Source organism: Aquarana catesbeiana, linkage group LG03 (assembly GCF_042186555.1).
Source record: "Aquarana catesbeiana isolate 2022-GZ linkage group LG03, ASM4218655v1, whole genome shotgun sequence".
Lineage (NCBI taxonomy): Eukaryota > Metazoa > Chordata > Amphibia > Anura > Ranidae > Aquarana > Aquarana catesbeiana.
The window spans coordinates 743,238,185-743,259,029 of record NC_133326.1 but is presented as its reverse complement, the minus strand read 5'-3'; the positions used below and the strand labels follow the sequence as shown (position 1 = coordinate 743,259,029).

General features: G+C 47.4%; 1 protein-coding gene across 2 annotated transcripts in view; it reads right to left on the bottom strand.

The window, feature by feature from the left end:
• Positions 1-425: 425 nt before the first annotated feature.
• Positions 426-20,845, bottom strand: part of LOC141133878 (asialoglycoprotein receptor 1-like) — a 38,465-nt gene continuing 18,045 nt past the window's right edge. Inside the window, exons 5-9 of one of the 2 annotated variants that reach the window (XM_073623473.1) lie at positions 10,095-10,169; positions 5,902-6,053; positions 1,213-1,319; positions 1,087-1,130; positions 426-983 (exon numbers count right to left, since the gene is read on the bottom strand). In XM_073623473.1, the coding sequence (XP_073479574.1) occupies positions 766-983; positions 1,087-1,130; positions 1,213-1,319; positions 5,902-6,053; positions 10,095-10,169 (596 nt within the window). In that variant the 3' untranslated portion in view covers positions 426-765. The remainder of the gene's footprint in view (positions 984-1,086; positions 1,131-1,212; positions 1,320-5,901; positions 6,054-10,094; positions 10,170-20,845) is intronic. The other variant, XM_073623474.1, reaches the window with a different exon arrangement.

The window sequence follows — 20,845 nt, the reverse complement described above, 5'->3', positions numbered from 1 at the left end:
CCTCTACCTCTCTTCTCCCAGCACTCTTCTCCTCACCTCCCAGCTCCCTCTTCCCCTCTTCTCCTAGCACTCTCCTTCCCCTCCTCCCAGCTCTCTCTTCCCCTCTTCTCCCAACACTCTCCCCCCAGCTCCCTCTTCCCCTCTTCTCCCAGCACTCACCTTCCTTCCTCCCAGATATCTGTCCCTTCTCCTCCCAGCCCCCCCATATCTCTATTTTCTCCCATCTTTCTTCACTCCTCATCTGTCACCTTTCATTCTATTTCCCTCCTTCACATTCTGCCAGGTTCACCCCTCTTCCCTGCTCTCTTCCCCCCTTCTCTTGTGTTTCTCTTCTCTCCTCCTCCCATCTTCTGGTTAATGCTGTGATAGGTGCTCACCAGGACTTGAATATATTAGTATGGATTTACATATAGGATATGCACTGCTTCACAGAGATTAACACTTTATTAACTTTATGTACGCAGAGAGTCATTATCTGCAGGAATTTATTAGTACTGATCATCCACACAGAACACATTTTCATACCAATAAAAAATAAAAGGAAAACTAAGGAAAGGTCCCGCCCCTGAGGAGTTCATCTTCATTCTGTATATTCTCTGAATTCTAGAAATTGCCATCTAACTGTTGCTGAACATCACACAATGGCAAGGACCCATCTCCTCATTACTCTATTGTGGTTGTAGAATCCAAAATGCTGCTATCAACAACTATGAATCCAAGCATGCCCCTCAGGATCATTTTAGTATTTTGTTAAAAGATTCTACATCAATATAGCGTAGCAGAGGATAAGGAATGATAGGGGATGAAAATATCAGGTGTCCTCCTGTTCATAAGGTCAAGGCAATTTCTTCTCACAGATATATACAAACATCTGAGAACAATGACCATCATTCCAGCCTCTTGGGCTGTGCAGCTCAGCACAATCTTCTCCTTGTGAAGAAATGGGATTGATCCATTCATCAGGCTGACCGGGCATCCAGAATCTACAGGAACCAAGAGAAATAGTGAGCGGGCCAAGCCTGTTACTGACAGAACCAATGGTAGGACCAACATAGAAAAGAAGTCTTAAAGAACATGTTAACCTACAGAGAATCACCAAGAATGATCCCAAAAAGGTAGACAAGACACAGCTGAAAAACAACGAGATCATTCAGTTCATGAAGCAAAATCAGAGAGAATTTCATAACTGGTGGGGGTGGGTCAGTGTCTTACGTTGGAGTAGCATTATAAGACGTCCCGTCCACCCATTTCCAGGATCCATCCAAATCTGTGAGACCAATCCAAGTGGTCTGAGATTGAGAAAGTTCACCTACAAAACTCTTTAGAAAGACAAAAAATAGATAATGATACAGTGATAATGTTTACTTCTATAGTTACATAGGTACATAGTTAGTCAGGTTGAAAAGAGACACAAGACCATCTAGTAGTTCAAAAATAAAAATAAATAAAAAACAAAAAAATCATACAATCCCATATACACAATCCTATACCCACAGTTGATCCAGATGAAGGTGAAAACCCCCAGCAAAGCATGATCCATTCTGCTACAGCAGGGGGAAAAATTCCTTCCTGATCCCCGAGAGGCAATCGGATTTTCCCTGGATCGACTTCACCTATAAATGTCACCCAGTTATATTCTGTACATTTGGGAAAGTATCCAGGCCTTTCTTATAGCAATCTACTGAGCTGGCCAGAACCACCTCTGGAGGGGGTCTATTCCACATTTTCACAGCTCTTACTGTGAAGAAACCTTTCCGTATTTGGAGATGAAATCTCTTTTCCTCTAGACGTAAAGAGCACCCCCTTGTCCTCTGTGTTGACTTAAAGTAAATAACTCAACACCAAGTTCACTATATAGACCCCTTATATAAATGTACATGGTGATCATATCCCCCCCCCTTAATCTCCTCTTCTCAAGAGTGAATAAATTCAGTTCTTCTGATCTTTCCTCATAGCTGAGCTCCTCCATCCCTCTTATCAGTTTGAATAGTACAAACAGTACTAGTATAGTATAGGAAATAGTTCAGCTCTAAAAGGTTCTGAAATAATGTACAGAGATCACTGAGCCAGTCACATCAGTCTCTGTACTGAGGAGCTTACACTCTATTGTCCCCTCCCCCACAGTCACACACTATTAATATTTACAGTTAGATAGCACTGACATATACCGCAGTGCTGTACAGAGAACACTGAGCCAGTCACATCAGTCTCTGCACCAGAGGAGCTTCTCCACCAGGTGGTGCTGTTTTGAGAGGTACTGTGGGTTAATACTGGGATCTCAGCTAGAGGAAACATCAAGCCTGGGCCTGTCCTGCAGGCTTCTCCCCCAGCTCCATGCAGTGGGCGGGAGGAGATGAAGGTGGGGGTGTAACGACACATTCGGTGACCCATCACAGATTGCTCCAGAAGTGACGTTTCACTGAGAAAATAGGCACTGCGCATGTGTAAGTTCCCCGTATGCGTTCCAAAAGTTGTAGCATAATATGGAGCAGTGAAGCCATCAGATAATGTCACGGAAGTGACGTTAAACACAATACAAGCACTGCGGCTGGAGCGCAGACAGCTACAGCTTAATTAAATAATGTCAAATCAAATGAACATTAGTATGAAGCTTGCACATATAATGTGATTACAAGGCGGCAGTGGTCTACTGCTATGTAATCACATTATATGTGCAAGCTCCTTACTAACGTTCATTTGATTTGTATTGTGTTTAACGTCACTTCAGTGACATTATCTGATGGCTTCACTGATCTGTATTGTGCTAAAACTTTTGGAACACATATGGGGAACTTACGCATGCACAGTGCCTATTTTCTCAGTGGAATGTCACTTCCGGAGCAATCTGTGATGGGTCACTGAATGTGTCATGACAGAGGCTCCCCAGAGGCACTGAGGCCTACTCCATGTGCTCAAGCTGCAATGGATCCTGTGCCTGTCCCTATGCAAGGAGAGTCCTTACCAGTCTTCCAGGATAACGTGGTGAACAGACTTCGCCGCATTGCTAAAGAGGAACAGAAACTTTCTGTCATGACAGAAGATCTCAGGAAAAAGAGATCTCTGCATAGTAAGTCTGGAAACAGTAAGAGGGAAGTCTCCAAACTGAAGTCTCTGGAGGAGGCATTAAAAAAACAGGAGAAGTTGGTTGATTCTCTGAAGGAGAGCAGCAGTGTGTTCAGAGAAAAGTGTGAGCAAGAGGAGAGATGCCAACAGATGAAGGAGAGTGCCTGTGCCAGTACCAACCAGAGTTTGGATGCCACAGTAATGGCGACAGTATGGTTGGGGGGTAAGGAAGTGGCTTCACATGGTGGCCCCAGTACTACCCCCGTCTCAGGATCTGTTGCACCTGAGTCAGTATCTATCCCCTCTCTCTCCAGCAGCCTGGGTCATCTCAAGAGGAGGTTGAGGAAAATGGTGGATTGCTGCAGGCCATTACAAAAATGGAATCTCCCTTGAGTGGCACCAACCCATCAGATGAAGATCATGGGAATGCAGGAAGAGATGGCATGTATCCAGACAGAGAAGTTTCTGCTGGCTGTGAGGAGTTCCACATGGACATTAACAGTGCAGAGCAGGAATGTCGCATGAACATTGAAAATGCAGAGCAGGAATGTCGCATGACAAACCAGATTTCAGAGGTTCCTATGCAGCCAGTTAATGTGTCATCTGTCCCAGTTATGAACTATGCTAAGGACAAAGTCATGCTGCTGCTGGTGGAAGGGGGCCAGTTGTGCGGTTTTCACCTAATGCACTTTCTTCCATTAAACACAGGAATGTGGTACAGCTCAGGTGGGAAGGAGGAGGTATTCCACCTATCAAGAGGGAGGTTGTGGATAAGATCATAGCCATGGGATTTAAGGCATATTTATGCTCTTATCAGTCCAGCTGGTTCCTATGAATATAATTTATCATTGGTGTGTCCAGAGTCGCTGGATCTGTTTTGGGAGCGGTTTGAGCATGTATATAGGGGCCAGCCGGACTGGAATGGGCTTGTCCCCAAAGTTGTCTCCCGTCAGCGCTTGATTAAGAATGTGACTATCCTGACAAGGAATAAGTCTATACCCCCTGAGGATTTATGGGTCTGGTTGAGGAGGTTTGGTGAAACATTGTGTCCCCTAAAAAAGAGATAGGATTACTGTCTTCTACCCTGGTCAACCTAAGCTGTGCCATAAATGTGGAGTTAAGGGACATTTCTCCTCTAAATGTCCAGAACAGAAGTGGAACTGGGGCATCTGGCGAGGGACTGTAACATCATTAAATGTAACCTATGTGATAAGGTTGGTCACCCTTATAGCCGGTGCCCTGAGGCTTTGCACAATAAAGCCCCTTTAACACAGACGCTACAGCGCAAAAAATAGCGCCTGCAAAGCACCCTGAAACAGCCACTGCTGTCTCTCCAATGTGAAAGCCCCGAGGGCTTTCACACTGGAGCGGTGTGCTGGCAGGACGCTAAAAAAAGTCCTGCTAGCAGCATCTTTGGAGTTGTGAAGGAGCGGTGTATACACCGCTCCTGCCCATTGAAATCAATGGGGAAGCACGGCTATACTGCCAACATAGCGCTGCTGTAGCAGTGCTTTGCGGTGGTTTTTAACCCTTTCTTGGCCGCTAGCCGGGGGTCAAAACTGCCCCCCTAGCAGCCGAATAGCGCAGCTAAAACGATGGTAAAGCGCCATTTTTTTGCGCCGGTTTACCTCTGATTCCCAGGCGCCGGCAGTGTGAAAGGGGCCTAAGCCAGAGTTAGTGGAGGAATTTTTCCATTTGGATGGAGAAGAGTCTGGGTTGGCGGAGGTTGTACCAGGGGATCCTAGTGTCTCTGTCCCATCAGAATCTGTGTCTGTGATGCCATGTGTGGTGTCAGTGTCCCCCCAGTCTGTAGTGTCGGTGTCCCCCCAATCTGTGGTGTCAGTGTCCTCCCAGTCTGTGGTGTCAGTGTCCCCCCAGTCTGTGGTGTCGGTGTCCTCCCAGTCTGTGGTTCCCCAGTTAGTGTCAGAAAGTGTGGTTGTCAAATCTGTGTCTGCACCTATTGTGTAGTGAAGGCAGCGCAGGGTGCTGGACCAGAGTGTATGGTGGTTCCAACCCATCCTCCTCGGCGTAACAGAAGTGCGGGTGGAGTGAGGGATGGATTGGATGATGGTGGAGGGGGAGGTGGGAAGGGCATGAGGGTTGCTGGTGCAGAATGCAAGGTGAATGATGTGGAAGTTGGGGCGAATGATGTGGGGGGAGGGGTTAATGGGGGGGTTTTGGAATCGCATCCTGATGGCGATTAAATCTCAAAATATTTCTTAGCCTGGATTGTGTTTAAGTTGAGGTTCGGGGTTTGTAGTCTCTTTTTTGTTGTCACTAAAATATGTTTCTTTCTATGTTATCTTGTCAGGAAACGGTTTTCTTTACTTGCCGATGTAAGCACGCTTGTTTTTGTTTAGTTGTTGTTTATTTTTGTGTAAATATGTTTTTATTAATGAACTGTATGTTTGTATGATTTTTTAATTAAAAAAAAAAATTACACTCTAATGTCTCCTCCCTCACAGTAACACACTATTAATATTATACAGTTAAATAGCACTGACATATACCGCAGTGCTGTACAGAGAACACTGAGCCAGTCACATCAGTCTCTGTACCAGAAGAGCTTACACTCTAATGTCCCCTTCCCTCACAGTCACACACTATTAATATTATACAGTTAGATAGCTCTGACATATTCTGCAGTGCTGTACAGAGATCACTGAGCCAGGTACAATATTCTATAGACACACACATACAGAGAGATCTGAATCTTATTATAGTACATATTGTTAGAAACCAGACAATGAAAATATGGCCCCACCCCTTTGCCTAGATTCGCAGGAAGCCCTCCCACCATGGCACACCCAAGAACTGTGGGGCTCCTGGAATTCTCACATTTTCTTCCTCGCCATTGATGACCACCAGATGAGCTTCCCTTGTCTCGCAGTCTTTCTTCGCGCTCTCCCATGTCCGCATATTCTGGGCAAAATAGTAACAGCTGAAGGCATAGTGTTTCCAGCCCAGCTCACACCATAGATCAGTAGAATCTGAGGGAGGTAGAGAGAGACAATGGTGTAGTTATTTGCTAATGAAACTGAAAGCCACATACACCTCAGCCTAATTCCGGAGTCTGTGAAAGACGAGGCCCACCAAGATCTGTGTGCCATCAGGAGACATCTTTGCCATCTTGCATCAAGGACAGTCTTATTTATAATCTCTGATGATGTCATCACCAAGATCCTCCTTTAGAGCAGTACACTGTGGGGCCCTGTCACCTACATAGACTGATCGAAATTGGACCCTAGACCAGCAGGAATATTGCCTTTTGAATTTGGCAAGACCAATAAATTATCTCCACAAGTTGTGATCAGCAGAGATTTAAACATTCCCTCTACTACATGCCTTCAAGAAGAGGGCGCTGTCTCACAGGGAACTCTTATGACAGATAATAAGACTTTACTGATCTTTAAGGCCAAGTACACCCCATGAAAAGCATCAACACCCTATCTGCCAAACAATACCAACAACCAATCAGCACCTTATTCACAAAAAGCTTCCAAAAACCCCCCAGCAGCCTGTTCACTCAAAACTCTCAGCATACTATCAGCACCCCATCCAGCCAACAGTCCCAACACCCTGCCCATCTAACACACCCAACATCCCATCAACACTCCATTCACCCAAATCCCCCAATAACCCATAAGATATCTCTCCACCCCACACTCCCAACAACCCATCAACACACAGTTCACTCAACACTACTAGCAACCCATTATTAATCCATACAACCAACACTCCCAACAACCCATTAGCACCCCATTCATTCAACACTCCCCAGAACTCAACCAGAAGCCATGGGGAAGTCCCTGTGCGTCAGAGGGGGGTGGGGTCACCGGGTGGCCCCGCCCTCAGTTATATAAGAGCTGTCAGAAGAACAGAAGCTTCAAACAGTTGGACACCCCCTTTGATCGTCCAGAGGAGGAATCGGGGAAGAAGAGCTGGAGGAAGATGCTGGAGGAGTAGACCGGAGAAAGATGCCGGAGGAGAAGACCAGAGGAACAAGCAGAGGAAGATAGAGGAAGAAGCGGGGGGAAGAACAAGACATTAATAAAGGAATTGTCAAAAACCGGCTATTGTCTTTTTTAACATTTTTAACACTTTTTTTGTGAAATGGTAGAATGTACCCCATTACCAATTCACACAGGGGGGCCGGGATCTGGGGGTCCCCTTGTTAAAGGGGGCTTCCAGATTCCGATAAGCCCCCCGACCGCATACCCCCACAACCACCGGGCAAGGGTTGTGGGGATGAGGCCCTTGTCCCCATCAACATGGGGATATTCTCCCCATTTTGAGGGCATGTGGCCTGGTACGGTTCAGGAGGGGGGCCACTCTCTCATCCCCCCTCTTTTCCTGTGGCCTACCAGGTTGCATGCTCAGATAAGGGTCTGGTATGGATTTTTAGGGGGACCCCCACGCCATTTTTTTTTACATTTTGGCGTGGGGTTCCCCTTGAAATCAATACCAGACCTGAAAGGCCTGGTATGGAATTTGGAGGGAACCCCATGCATTTTTAAAAAAAAATTTGGTTTGGGGTTCCCCTTAATATTCATACCATTCATACCAGACCCAAGGGGCCTGGTAATGGACTGTGGGGGAATCTCAGGCCGTTTTTTTCAATGACTTTTATGTGTATTGCAGAGACCCGACAATTGATTAATAGCCGTTAGCGCTAGCACTTTTAAATGACTTTTTTCCTTTAGAAATCTCATTTTGCGCTTGGACTGTTCTAAACACGGGAAACATGCGCTACTGTACAGGCATACTATAGACACCCCTCAGATATGAAATTTAAAGGACTATTTCACTTTTATTGTTTCACTTTAAGCATTATTAAAATCACTGCTCCCGAAAAAACGGCCATTTTTAACTTTTTTTTGCATTGATACATGTCCCCTGGGGCAGGACCCAGGTCTCCAAACACTTTTTATGACAATAACTTGCATATTAACCTTTAAAATTAGCACTTTTAATTTCTCCCATAGACTTTTAAAGGGTGTTCCACGGCTTTCGAATTTGCCGCGAACACCCCAAATTGTACGCTATTCGGCAAATGGGCGAAGAGCCAATGTTCGAGTCAAACTCATGTTCGACCCGAACATAAAGCCCATCCCTACCCATCAGCACCCTATCCATTCAACACTCCCAACAATCCACCATCACTCTGTCCATGCAACATCTCAACAAGCCATCAGCATCTTGCACACCCAGCACACCCTACAATTCATTAGTAACCCATCTACCCAACTGTCACGTACCTGGTGGTGGAGCCCAGAATGCAAGGAGTAGCCTCTCGTGTGCCTCTGGTTCGAGAGCCCCTGATAGAGAAGACAGGGACTCAAGAGCGCAGGGGGCCACAAGTGCTTGGTAAGTGGCAGGTGTAGAGTTGATCCGGACCTCTGGTGCAGCAGCAGGAGGACTGACAGGAACACTGGATCCACTGGCAGGAACTCAGGAACAACAGGCAACAGGGAGGTGTTCTGTAGTACAACTGAAGCACTGGAACAACTGGTAGAAGAACCGGAACTCTTGGCAGGAACACTGGAACTGTTGACTGGATAGAGAAGCACTGTAGCTAGCAGGAACCCACGAACAAGCAGGCAGCAGGGAGGTGTTCTGTAGTACAACTGAAGCACTAGCAAAGTCAGACAGGCCGGGTCAAACACAGGCAAGCAGAGCAGGTACAAAACGGAATCAGGAGAGTAGTCAGGGCACGGACCGGGTCGGCAACAGACAGGCAGGTAATAACTGAAGGATGAGGCAGGAGAATCGTCAGACAAGCCAAGGTCGGGGACAGGCAGCAAACAGGAGAAGTCAGGAACGAGCCGGGTAACAGGAATCAGGTAAACAGGTATACTGGAAGCTTAGGGTCACAGGAAACGCTGTAGACCGGACAGCAAGGAAGCATGCTGACAGGCACCCTTAAATAGGCCTAATGGCGCCAAAGGCTGTCACACTGCACGTCTGCGCGCCGCCGCGTGCACACGTGCATGCCCGAGTACCGGTCGTACGTGCCCGTTCGTCTCATCGTGTACCTGCGTACACCCGCTCGTATTAGCGCGCACCCGCATGCGTCCGTTCGTGTCAACGCGCCTCCGAACGCGTCCTCTTGCTCTACTGACAGTAGCTCTGTTAACCGATCTTCCGCCGACGGCTGAACTAGCAGGACGTCTTTCATGACACCAACCCTATCAACAACCCATCAACATTCTATCTACTCAACACTACCAACAACCCATCAGCACCAGTCCACCCAACACTACCAACAACCCATCAACATTCCATCCATGCAACACTACCCATAACCCATCCACTCCCCACATACGCAACATTACCAATAACCCATCCACTCAACAATAACAACAACCCATCAGAGCTCTTCGAAATAACTCTAACAAGAACCTATCAGCATCCATCCACCCAACACTACCAATCACCCATCAACATTCCATCCACTCAACACTGCCCACAACCCATCCACCCCCACTCACTCAATACTCCCAAAAAACCCATCAGTAACCCACCCACCCAAAACTACTAACAACCCATTAGTAATCCATCCACCCCACACTACTAACAACCCATTGGTAGCCCATCCACCCAACAATACCAACAACCCATCAGCACCCACCCAACACTACTAATAACCCATCAACATTCCATCTGCTTAACACTGCCCATAACCCATTCACTCCTCACTCTCTTCACAGTCCCAGCAACCCATCTGCCCAACACTACCAAGAAAAACAGTCCATCCATTTCAACCTTAAAACCAATCCAATAAACCAATCCTAAGAGAAATATATCAATAAATATAGAAATAATCTCCAAGATAGCAATCAATTACCCTCCATAGAGAGAATACAGACTGGCCCTGTTCCTAGAAATATTACCAAACCTCAAGGACTCATCCTAAGCCCGTACAGACTCAACACCCACAGCCTGAGCATTGAAATAGGGTGGCACAGACAGACTTAAACCCAGGAAGTGCAGATTGGATCAAAGGTTCTGATTTCTCAAATTAAACTTACTGTTCCCTTTACGGATCTCCTCTGTCAGTCTCGCCACCGCTTCCAGAACCCTCTGCATGTCATTGGCATAAGAACCTGTAATAGAATGTCATCTCAGTCTGCTGTGTACATGTCCTCCAGACCGCTCTATATTATGGAACTCCTACCTGGAGACATTCATTTTCTGCAAACTGAAATTTCCCTGGAAATTTTGGATGCACCAATTCTACCACCACAAAATTTTCATACTAAAAAACTATGGCAAATGCGCTACCCACAGGAATGACAATATTCCTGCTTTTCAAGTTCCTACCTCTCAAGAATCCACATGGCCCTAGGGAATAGGGAAGCAATATTGTTGGTAAGGAACATAGAGTATAGTCCAATAGGAGTGTCAGACCACTCCCCACTTGTGTTGACAATGAATACAGGGGGTAAAACCCATCCAAGAGAATGGAAAATCAGCCCTGGTTGGCTGGAATTGATTGGCAACCCTGGAGAGGTGGTAACCAGACTGCATGAATTTGTACAAAACAATGCGGGTACGGCATCACCTGGAGTGGTTTGGGACTCCTTGAAGGCCTATCTTAGAGGTCTCTTGTTTCAAAAAGTGGCAAGAACTAAGGGGAAATTGAGGGAGTGGGAGAGAGACATCAGGAATGAGGTGATATTGGCAGGGAGGCGATATGTCAAAGACCAAACCCCAGGTAGGCAAAGGGAATGGCTAGATAAGCAACAAATCTATAAAATGGCCATGACCAGTGTAGGAACTAATGTCCCCAACTTCCACTACCCACTCTTTATTTACTACTCCCCTTTCCCTTTCTTATCTATAATAATTAGATAACGCACACAGGAGTTGTTTTGGAGTAAAACCGGCCATAGCAGCCTCCTTTATTATAAAATATAAAACCAACTTTTAAATAACTTTAAATAACTCTTTTAATGAACATTTTGTACAACTATGTATAACTTTTAACTGACAGTTCTTACACCTCCCAATCTTTGGTCTTCTGATGGCACTCTTAACTTCATCTCCTCCATTTTAACAACTTCACCAAACACCATACACTGCGGTACATAATTTACCATACCAGGCCACCAGCCGTATTTAAAAACAGCTCGGTGACAACACCCTTCCCGCAGTGTAACATCTGTCTTCCAGCCTCGCCTTCCGCTGTCAGAACAGAACACACCAGAGGGGCCCAGAATACTGAAAGCCCCCCACCATTTACCATCACCTCTTTGCATTTTACCACCATCAGAGACCAAAGATGCCGCCGATAAATTGCTGCTATGACGACCATGATCCATTCACCTGTAATAAAGAAAAAACAGAAACAGCAAACCAGAAAATACCCACAACAAACCAAAAAAGGGAGGGTGGGTGGGCAACTTCCCCTTTGTCTGTCTCCTCACACTGCTCCTGCTTAAACCCCGCCTATTCCTTTTATATCTCTCCACCCCTAAAGTTAACTTCAATCCCCTCCCTCTTACTTCCTTTCCATTTTTAACCCTCCGTTGTCTCCTGTTCCACCTTGTCATGCCCAGCCCTTCATTACCATTCCATATTTCCATTACCATTCCGGGCTTCCCTTGACCAGTGTAGGAACTAATGTCCCCAACTTCCACTACCCACTCTTTATTTACTACTCCCCTTTCCCTTTCTTATCTATAATAATTAGATAACGCACACAGGAGTTGTTTTGGAGTAAAACCGGCCATAGCAGCCTCCTTTATTATAAAATATAAAACCAACTTTTAAATAACTTTAAATAACTCTTTTAATGAACATTTTGTACAACTATGTATAACTTTTAACTGACAGTTCTTACACCTCCCAATCTTTGGTCTTCTGATGGCACTCTTAACTTCATCTCCTCCATTTTAACAACTTCACCAAACACCATACACTGCGGTACATAATTTACCATACCAGGCCACCAGCCGTATTTAAAAACAGCTCGGTGACAACACCCTTCCCGCAGTGTAACATCTGTCTTCCAGCCTCGCCTTCCGCTGTCAGAACAGAACACACCAGAGGGGCCCAGAATACTGAAAGCCCCCCACCATTTACCATCACCTCTTTGCATTTTACCACCATCAGAGACCAAAGATGCCGCCACAGCCCGCAAGGATGACCCCTTAGCCTTAAGGGCACCTCCACACCCGCAATGCCCTCTCAATGCCATCTTGAAGCCCGAGAGCCCAAAGGTCAATGCCTACTGCGGTAAGGTGCACCCCATCTCCCCTTAGGTACATCCCCACATTAACCTCCAACTCCGTGTGCCTCACCACCAATCCCCCATTATTAACCACAAACTTTCCAATTGCCTTGTTTACTTTAATTCTGGCTTTGTTGATCCTAGGTACCGATCTAGCCATGCGCCATGACGTCCTTGCCACTATGTCAGACCAAACTATGATCATGCCCGGGAAGGCCACCCGAAGTGCCAAAAAATCACACTTGACGGCCGACACCAGTTCCCTGGTAGATCGGACCCCCAGATCATTCCCTCCTGCATGTATCACTAAAACATCCGGGGGTCTATCGAGTCGAGTGTATCGTTCAAATTCCTGAACCACTCTACCCCACCCCATGCCTGGAAAGCCCAACCAGCGAATACATGCCTCCCTCCTGGAAATCCCCAGTTGCCTGCCTTCTGGTCTGACGTCCCCCCTTTTTGCACCCCAGAAAACATAGGAATGCCCCAAGATCCAAACGAGGCGTGGTTGACCCCCATCTGCAAAGACATAACACAACAAAAGACAAATTGAAACATGTGCACTTCCCCTACCCCTGTCCTCAAATGCATGTAATCATAAAATATCTATGTATATTATTTTTTTTTTTTTTTTTTTTTTTTTTATTTATATCGCATCTGATGACAATTGAGGGCGCACATAAGACTGGAACCTCCTGGATTCCCACCTCCCTATCCTCTTGATTGCTGCCTCATCCAACCCACACCTGGCAGCTTCAGTAGCCGCCCCGATATGGAAGGAGTGTGAGGCGAATTGCCTACTATCCAATCCTGCAGCCCCAATGCATTTTCTAAACACTGCAATGAATTGAAACCTAGATAAGAAAGTTCTATCTTCATGCACAAACAACGGCCCTTCCCCGACCGGGCGACTTAGCAGAAATTCCTCAACTACTTGAACCAGGCAAATTCCCGACCCTGGTAACCTGAACAGTTGCACTTTTACCCCTTTTCCGGCTTGGTCTGTTTTTGACCTGCCCAGTTTCAGCAACACCCTATCCCGTTTTACTTCCACATCCTGCATCTTCAAACCCCCTGCTACTTGTTTTGCTGGACTCACCAACTCGCCAACCCGAAACGCTCCAAAAAACGCGATAGAAAAAACCGCCTTGAACAAAATCACTTCATAACCCGACTTACATACCCCACCTAACTTATTACACAATACCTGTAATAATGAAAAAGATACCGGCCTCCTCGAATCCTTCTTCGCATGGCTCTTCCTATAACCTTTTAAGGCCTGTTTTACCCAGAAATCCTTGGTAAAATCAGTCAGGCCCTGCAACTTGAATAGAAAGGCCAACCCCGCCAATTTCCGCTCAATTGCGGACACTGAACCACCCCCTTCCATGTGTCGTGACACAAAATACACTACCAACAGCCTCAAGTCCTGTTCTCCCAGCCCGGCGTCCGCCAGCCGTGTAAACGTGGCCCATTCCGACCATACTTTTTCATATGCCGCCCATGTCGACCCACTCACCGATTTCCTGATCCATCCTGCGGCGATTCCAATACCGTCTCCCAAAGCCACCCCGGACAAGGAATCCCCTCTGTTTCCGTGGCGGGCGCCAGCTCCCTGAATCTGTCCCACTGGAACCGAGACAAGGAATCAGCCAAAGTATTGTCTACGCCCGGGATATGCACAGCATATAGAAAAACATTAATTTGTAAGCACCTCAACACCAGGTGACGCAACAATCGTATTACCGGCGGGGATGATGCCGATAGCCGATTGATGACCTGAACTACCCCCATATTGTCACAATGTAAACGTATTTTCAAATTCCGCCATCTCTCCCCCCACAATTCTACTGCTAATACCACCGGGAATAATTCCAAAAGCACCAGATTCCGGGTAAATCCCGACTCTACCCAAAAATCAGGCCATGCCTCCGCACTCCACTGCCCTTGGAAAAAAGCCCCATACCCCGTAGATCCCGCGGCGTCCGTCACCAAATCCATGTCACAGTTACTTACCGGTCCTTCCATCCACACCGAGCGCCCGTTGTAGCTTTCCAGGAACGTGTGCCACACCTTCAAGTCCTCCCTATGTTCCCTGGTAAGCCTGATAAAGTGAGTCGGAGACTGTATCCCCGCTGTGGCAGCTGACAACCGGCGGCAAAAAACTCTACCCATTGGAATAATGCGACACGCAAAATTCAACTTACCTAAAAGGGATTGTAATTGCCGCAGCTGCACTTTCCTCTGTCCCATCAAATCCCTGACATCCCTTTTTAACCCGTCCACCTTATCCCCTGGCAACCTGCACTCCATGTCTCTGGTATCAATTTCGATGCCCAAAAAACTCAACACTGTCGTCGGGCCCTCTGTTTTATCCGCTGCTAATGGTACCCCAAACTTACCTGCAATGTGTTCCAAGGTTGCCAACAGAATCGCACACCCCTTGGACTCACGAGGCCCCACGCAGAGAAAGTCATCCAGATAATGAATCACAGAATCCATCCCTGACACATCCCTAATCACCCATTCAAGAAATGAGCTAAACAGCTCAAACTTGGCGCAAGATATCGAGCAACCCATTGGCAGGCACTGATCGACGTAAAACTCCCCCTGCCAACAGCAACCCAACAGCCAAAAGCTGTCCGGATGTACTGGAAGCAAACGGAATGCCGCCTCAATGTCTGCTTTTGCCATGAGTGCCCCCTGACCGTAATGTCTCACCCATCCCACCGCTGCATCGAACGATGTGTACGACACTGAACAATCTTCAGGATTGATACCATCATTCACAGACGCCCCTTTTGGAAATGAAAGGTGGTGAATAAGGCGAAACCTGTTTGGTTCCTTTTTAGGCACCACTCCCAACGGTGACACTACTAAATTCTGTAACGGCTTAGTTGCGAAAGGCCCACTCATTCGCCCCAACGCAACCTCCTTGGCCAATTTTTCCGAAACCACCCCAGGATTCTGCAGTGCAGACCGCAAGTTCTTGGCCATCGGAGGTATAGCTGTCAGAGAACATGGAATTCTGAAACCCACTGAAAAACCCTCCCCCAACTCCCTCGCTGCCTCTCTGTCCGGGTACCTATTTAAAAAAGGCCGCATCCTTACCTCCTTCACTGGCGTTATCCCTCTTCTGAGCAGGTTCCCCTGTCTTCTTTCCTCTTTTGAAGCAGCGTGACAACGCGTGGTTCCCCCCACATCCTAAGCATTCATGTTTAAAACGACAGGATCCCCCAAACTTGCAGGATCCTTCGTTAAACTGCCAACACACCCCAAATTTTTTTCCGGCCGGGAGTCCAGAGGTAGACGATCCCCCGGCCCCCCCATGAAAAGGCTGGTTTGGTGCCCTGGCGGAAGACATCAAACGCATCCATAAGCTTATATCCTTATGGTCCCACCTAAGAGCCGGCCTCACCGCCCTGCGTTGCCTAAATTGCTCATCGTATCGAAGCCACGCAGTGCCCCCATACACCCTGTGTGCCTCGCCTATGGCATCCATGTAGCAAAACAACGCAGAGCAATGCTCCGGGTTCTTTTCGCCAATTACACTCGCCATAATGGCGAACGCCTGCAACCAATTACTAAAGGTCCTAGGGATCAGACGATACCTTCGCTTCTCCTCATCTTCTTTTTTGGAATCGTCCGGCTTTACCCTATCCAAGTTGAACTTCTCTAACGGTAACAAGGAAAAAATTTCCACATACTCACCTTTTACTATTTTCTCCCGCACTTCTTGTTTTAAGTGTGCTCCCAGCGGGCCTTCATAGCAGACGTACACTTCGCATTTAGCCGCATCCGCTATCCTGACCACATCCTTTCTGACCGCCACTGCAGATTCCCCCGTGGCGGTGTTTTCCGCCACCCCGGCGTCTGAGTCGGCGACAGCCTCACCCCTTGTCCCCGTTGTTCCCCCAACACCCGACTGCTCCACCTGCCCTCCAACCCACGGCGCCACTATCGCTGGCGCCGTCTGGTTGGTTGCAAATCGCTGCACCAAATCCCTTAATCCTCCCAACAATTCCTGCAATGTTCCCCCTGTCCCAGCGGCGACAGGCTGAACGCCCGTCCCCCTTAAGCCAGGCGATCCCCCCGCCACGGCCCCTAGAACTCCCCCAGGAGCCATGGTGTCCCCCCCATCACCCCTATCTAACCAATTACCACCATCAACATTGATAACAGAATCAGTTAAAACATGTGACTCACCAGGCTGACTGGGTCTGCTTCCCATCGCCGCTGCACTGGATCCTCCAGAAGGCGCGATGTCCTGGCGCACGTCCTCATCCGAACCCGACAGCTCTCCTTCCGACCGAACTTCCGTGGCTTGGAGCATCGGCGTGAGTAACCTCCCAGGTGAAGCTTGCCTGGGGGCTGTGGATTCCCATCTTGTGGCTGTTCTCCCCCTTTCCTTGCGACCACCTGCTGCTGTGCTCTGCTGTCCCACACTGCTGTCACCTCTGCTGGCCCCTGGACCTCTCCTTCTGTCTTCCACTGGCTCTCTTCCGATCCTGGCTGCATGGGGGCTGCCAGCAGCGTCTGGTAGCTGACCTCCAGCCGTGCCCCTGCTCCTCCCCCGTCGGATCTCCCCCCTAGCAGATGCCTGTGCTGTGGGGGGGACCGTTCTGCTGCTGTCCTGTCTTCTGGGTGGCGAAGCCCGGGCGCCATAACGGCCCGAAGCCCCGCCCCCCGCGCTCCGCCGTTGTGGAGGATTCCGCCCGGTCCCCCCAGGGGTGACGGCGGCCACCCGTTTTGCTGGTGGGGCCGACGGGTCCGTTCCCGGGCTCCTATTAGGGCGAGCTGTTCTGGATGAGGGGCCTGGTGAAAAACGCTCAGGCGGCCTAGACCGCCTGGCGCGTGGCGTCGCTTCCCCCCCCCCGCCGGACCCCCCCGCTTCGTCTAGGAGCAATGGAGCTACCTGAGCCTGTAGCCATTCCTGTCCCCTCGTGGCCGCCGCCGTCCTCAGCCTTGCTAGGATCAAATCAATGTCTGCCATGCTGCTGCAAAAGCTTCTCTCCCCCTGTGGCAACTTCCCCTTTGTCTGTCTCCTCACACTGCTCCTGCTTAAACCCCGCCTATTCCTTTTATATCTCTCCACCCCTAAAGTTAACTTCAATCCCCTCCCTCTTACTTCCTTTCCATTTTTAACCCTCCGTTGTCTCCTGTTCCACCTTGTCATGCCCAGCCCTTCATTACCATTCCATATTTCCATTACCATTCCGGGCTTCCCTTTACAAGAAGGTCAGAGAACAAACTAATATTTCAGAGACAGTGTCAGTTTGGAGAGGGGGAGAGAGTGGGTCGTATGCTGTCCTTGTTGATTAGATCTAACACCCCCCTCCACTGTTTAAGACACTAAGTAGAGAGATCTTCATAGATGGGACAGAGATAAAACAAACATTTAGTGAATATTACAAGTCCCTTTACAAATCTAGCAGGGGAGCTGAGAGTGAAAAAATTAGGTTGTTTTCTCCAGGGAATAACAATCCCAACTTTGTCAGAGAAGGACAAAATGGATATAGTGGCACCAGTGACCCTTGATGAACTACAGCAAGCAGTGCCCGGAATGTCCAATGAAAAGTCGCCAGGTCCGGATGGGCTCCCATTAGAAATATATAAACGGTATTGAGAGGTCCTGCTCCCAGAATTGCTGAAGACATTGAGATGGGCATTAGTCAACGGGAGACTCCCCACCTCAATGTCGGAAGCCACTATTATCGTAATACATAAGGAGGGGCAAGATCAATTGGACGTCTCTTCTTATCGGATGTAAAAATTTTAGCTAAAGTGCTAGCAACCTGTTTAAATGGATGTATTCCAAATCTTATACATCCTGATCAGTCAGGTTTTATTCCCAATAGGTCAACAAGTATCAACATCAGAAGAGTATTCTCAAACATGCAGATTACAACAGAATGGGCTCCAGGGCCATATTGGCCTTGGATGCCTCTAAGGCTTTTGATAGCCTAGAATGGGATGGAGGGTGTTAGAAAGATTCGGATTTGGTGCCTCCTTTATTAGATGGGTGAAAAAACTCTATAGCGAACCAAAAGCAAAAATAAAAATTAACAATGAAGACTCAGAATTGTTCCGGTTGGAGAGAGGGACGAGACAGGGTTGTCCTTTGTCCCCTTTATTGTTTGCTCTTGTGATGGAACCACTAGCAATTATGCCTAGATCTATGCTAGGTATTCAGGGGTTCCAGAGACAGACAGAAGAGGACAGTATAGCACTGTTCACAGACGACATCCTGTTTCTTCTTGGAGATGTTGAAACTTCGTTAAATGCAGTGATACAAATGGTGAGGGAGTTTGGACAATTTTCTGGTTTGGTTATCAATTTGGAGAAATCGGCCCTGTTACCGGTCGACCCACTTGGTAACCAGATATCGTCGAGAACTCCCCACCTAAAAATAGTGGCAAAACGGAAATATCTGGGAGCCTGGATCACGAGCGATATAAATCAGTATGTTAATAATAACTTAGCCCCATTATTATTTAAATTAAAGCAAAAAGGGGACATCTGGAGTTGACTCCCTCTATCTGTGGCAGGACGCTGCAATCTAATAAAGATGATATGGCTACCACAGATACTATACCTGCTCCACAACTCCCTGATTTGGATAGGTCAAAAAGTGGTTAAAAAAAATAGAATCCCTTTTTAGGGAACTCATTTGGGAAAAGGGCCAATCTAGGATTGGTCTGCAAACTATGCAGTTAAAGATTAAAGAAAGGGGTATGGGGGTTCCGCTCCCGAGGTCATACTTTTTGGCATCTCAGCTGCAACATCTAGCAGGTTTTGGAGCCACAGGAGGGGGAGAAGTCCAGCGATAGAATGAAGATAATGGGGGCCCCACATAACATACTAGTGGAGGTACTAGAGGCCGACTCATTTATTTACAGAGACCCGATGATAAAACTAGTTAGTAAAGTATGGCAGGTAACGAAGACACTAACGGAATATAGAGGGGTAACTGAATATACCCCTCTATGGAACAATGGAAATCTAGTGGAAGTAAAGAGTATAGAGAGGTCTAGGGAAAGGGAGAGACAGGGCATTAACCGATTAATCCAACTATATGAGGGCAATCTTATGAAAACCTTCCTAGTCTTAAAAAAGGGAATTTAATATATCAAATAATTCGTTTTTTAAATATCTTCAAATTAGACATGCCATCCAAGTCCAGTTTAGGTCACAGATATATGAATGGTCTCAGATCCCTACTCTCCTAAAAATAATTAAGCCAGATGCATCTAAAGGACTAATCTCCAAACTGTATGCTAGGTTGGCAGCTAGAATAATAAGTAGAGTAGGACCTGCCAAGAGTAGAGCGAGGTGGGAGAGAGATGTGGGGGTAATGACTACAGAAGAATCGGACAGGATCTTGAAACGAGGACCACTGGTCTCGATCTCTTCTTCACGGAAAATATCTCATTTATTTTTAATATACAGAGTCTACTATACCCCTAAAAAAATGTTCAAACTTGGGTGGAGACAAAATGATGAGTGCCCCAGGTGTAAGGCGGCAGGGGATTTTATTCACATGGTACGGAAATGCCCGAAGCTATTCAGATACTGGGTGGAGATAATAGACATGATAAATACAATTTTTAAGATCACATTGGAACCGGTAGCCAAGACATGTCTATTAGGGAGCTTGGAGGAAGGTAGAGTCCCGACTGGCATCACCGAAGTAGTGCTGAGATGCCTATTCCAGGTGAGAAAATTAATAGCACAGAAATGGCGGGCACAGATTCCCCCGACTGTGAAGAACTGGGTTGAGACCATTAACATAATGCCGCGTACACACGGTCGGACTTTTCGTCTACAAAAGTCCAACGGACGCTGACGGACTAAAGCTGGCTGGTAATCCGATCGTGTGTGGGCTTCTCCGGACTTTCAACTGACTTTTTTAGCCTCAAATCCGACGGACTTTAGATTTGAAACATGCTTCAAATCTTTACGTCGTAAGTACGACGGACCCCGAAATCCGCTCGTCTGTGTGCTAGTCCGACGGACAAAAACCCATGCTAGGGCAGCTATTGGCTACTGGCTATGAACTTCCTTATTTTAGTCCGGTGTACGTCATCACGTACGAATCCGTCGGACTTTTGTGTGGTCGTGTGTAGGCAAGTCCGTTCGTAAGAAAGTCTGCCGCAAGTCCGCCGAAGGTACGTCGGAAGTCTGTCGGACAGGCTGTCGGACTTTTGTAGACGAAAAGTCCGACCGTGTGTACGCGGCATAATAGTTTGGAGTGGGAAAGTGGTACTTGTTAGGCAAGGTAACTACAGGAAGTTTGAGACAATGTGGAAGCCTTGGCTGGACGAGATGGGGTGTCCCCTATTGGAGGATGATGAGGAGTGAATTCCTCTTTCGTCTTCTTTCTCCGTGGAGGACAGTAGTAGATCTAGCCTACTGTACTGCTTTTTATCCCTTGGAGTGCTCTTCTCTTGTCCCCCCTGAGGCTTTGCAATTAACAGAATTACATGCACAAATAATGTTAAGGTGGTGTGGGTGAGGTGGGGAGGGTGGGGGGGGGGAGAGGGAGGG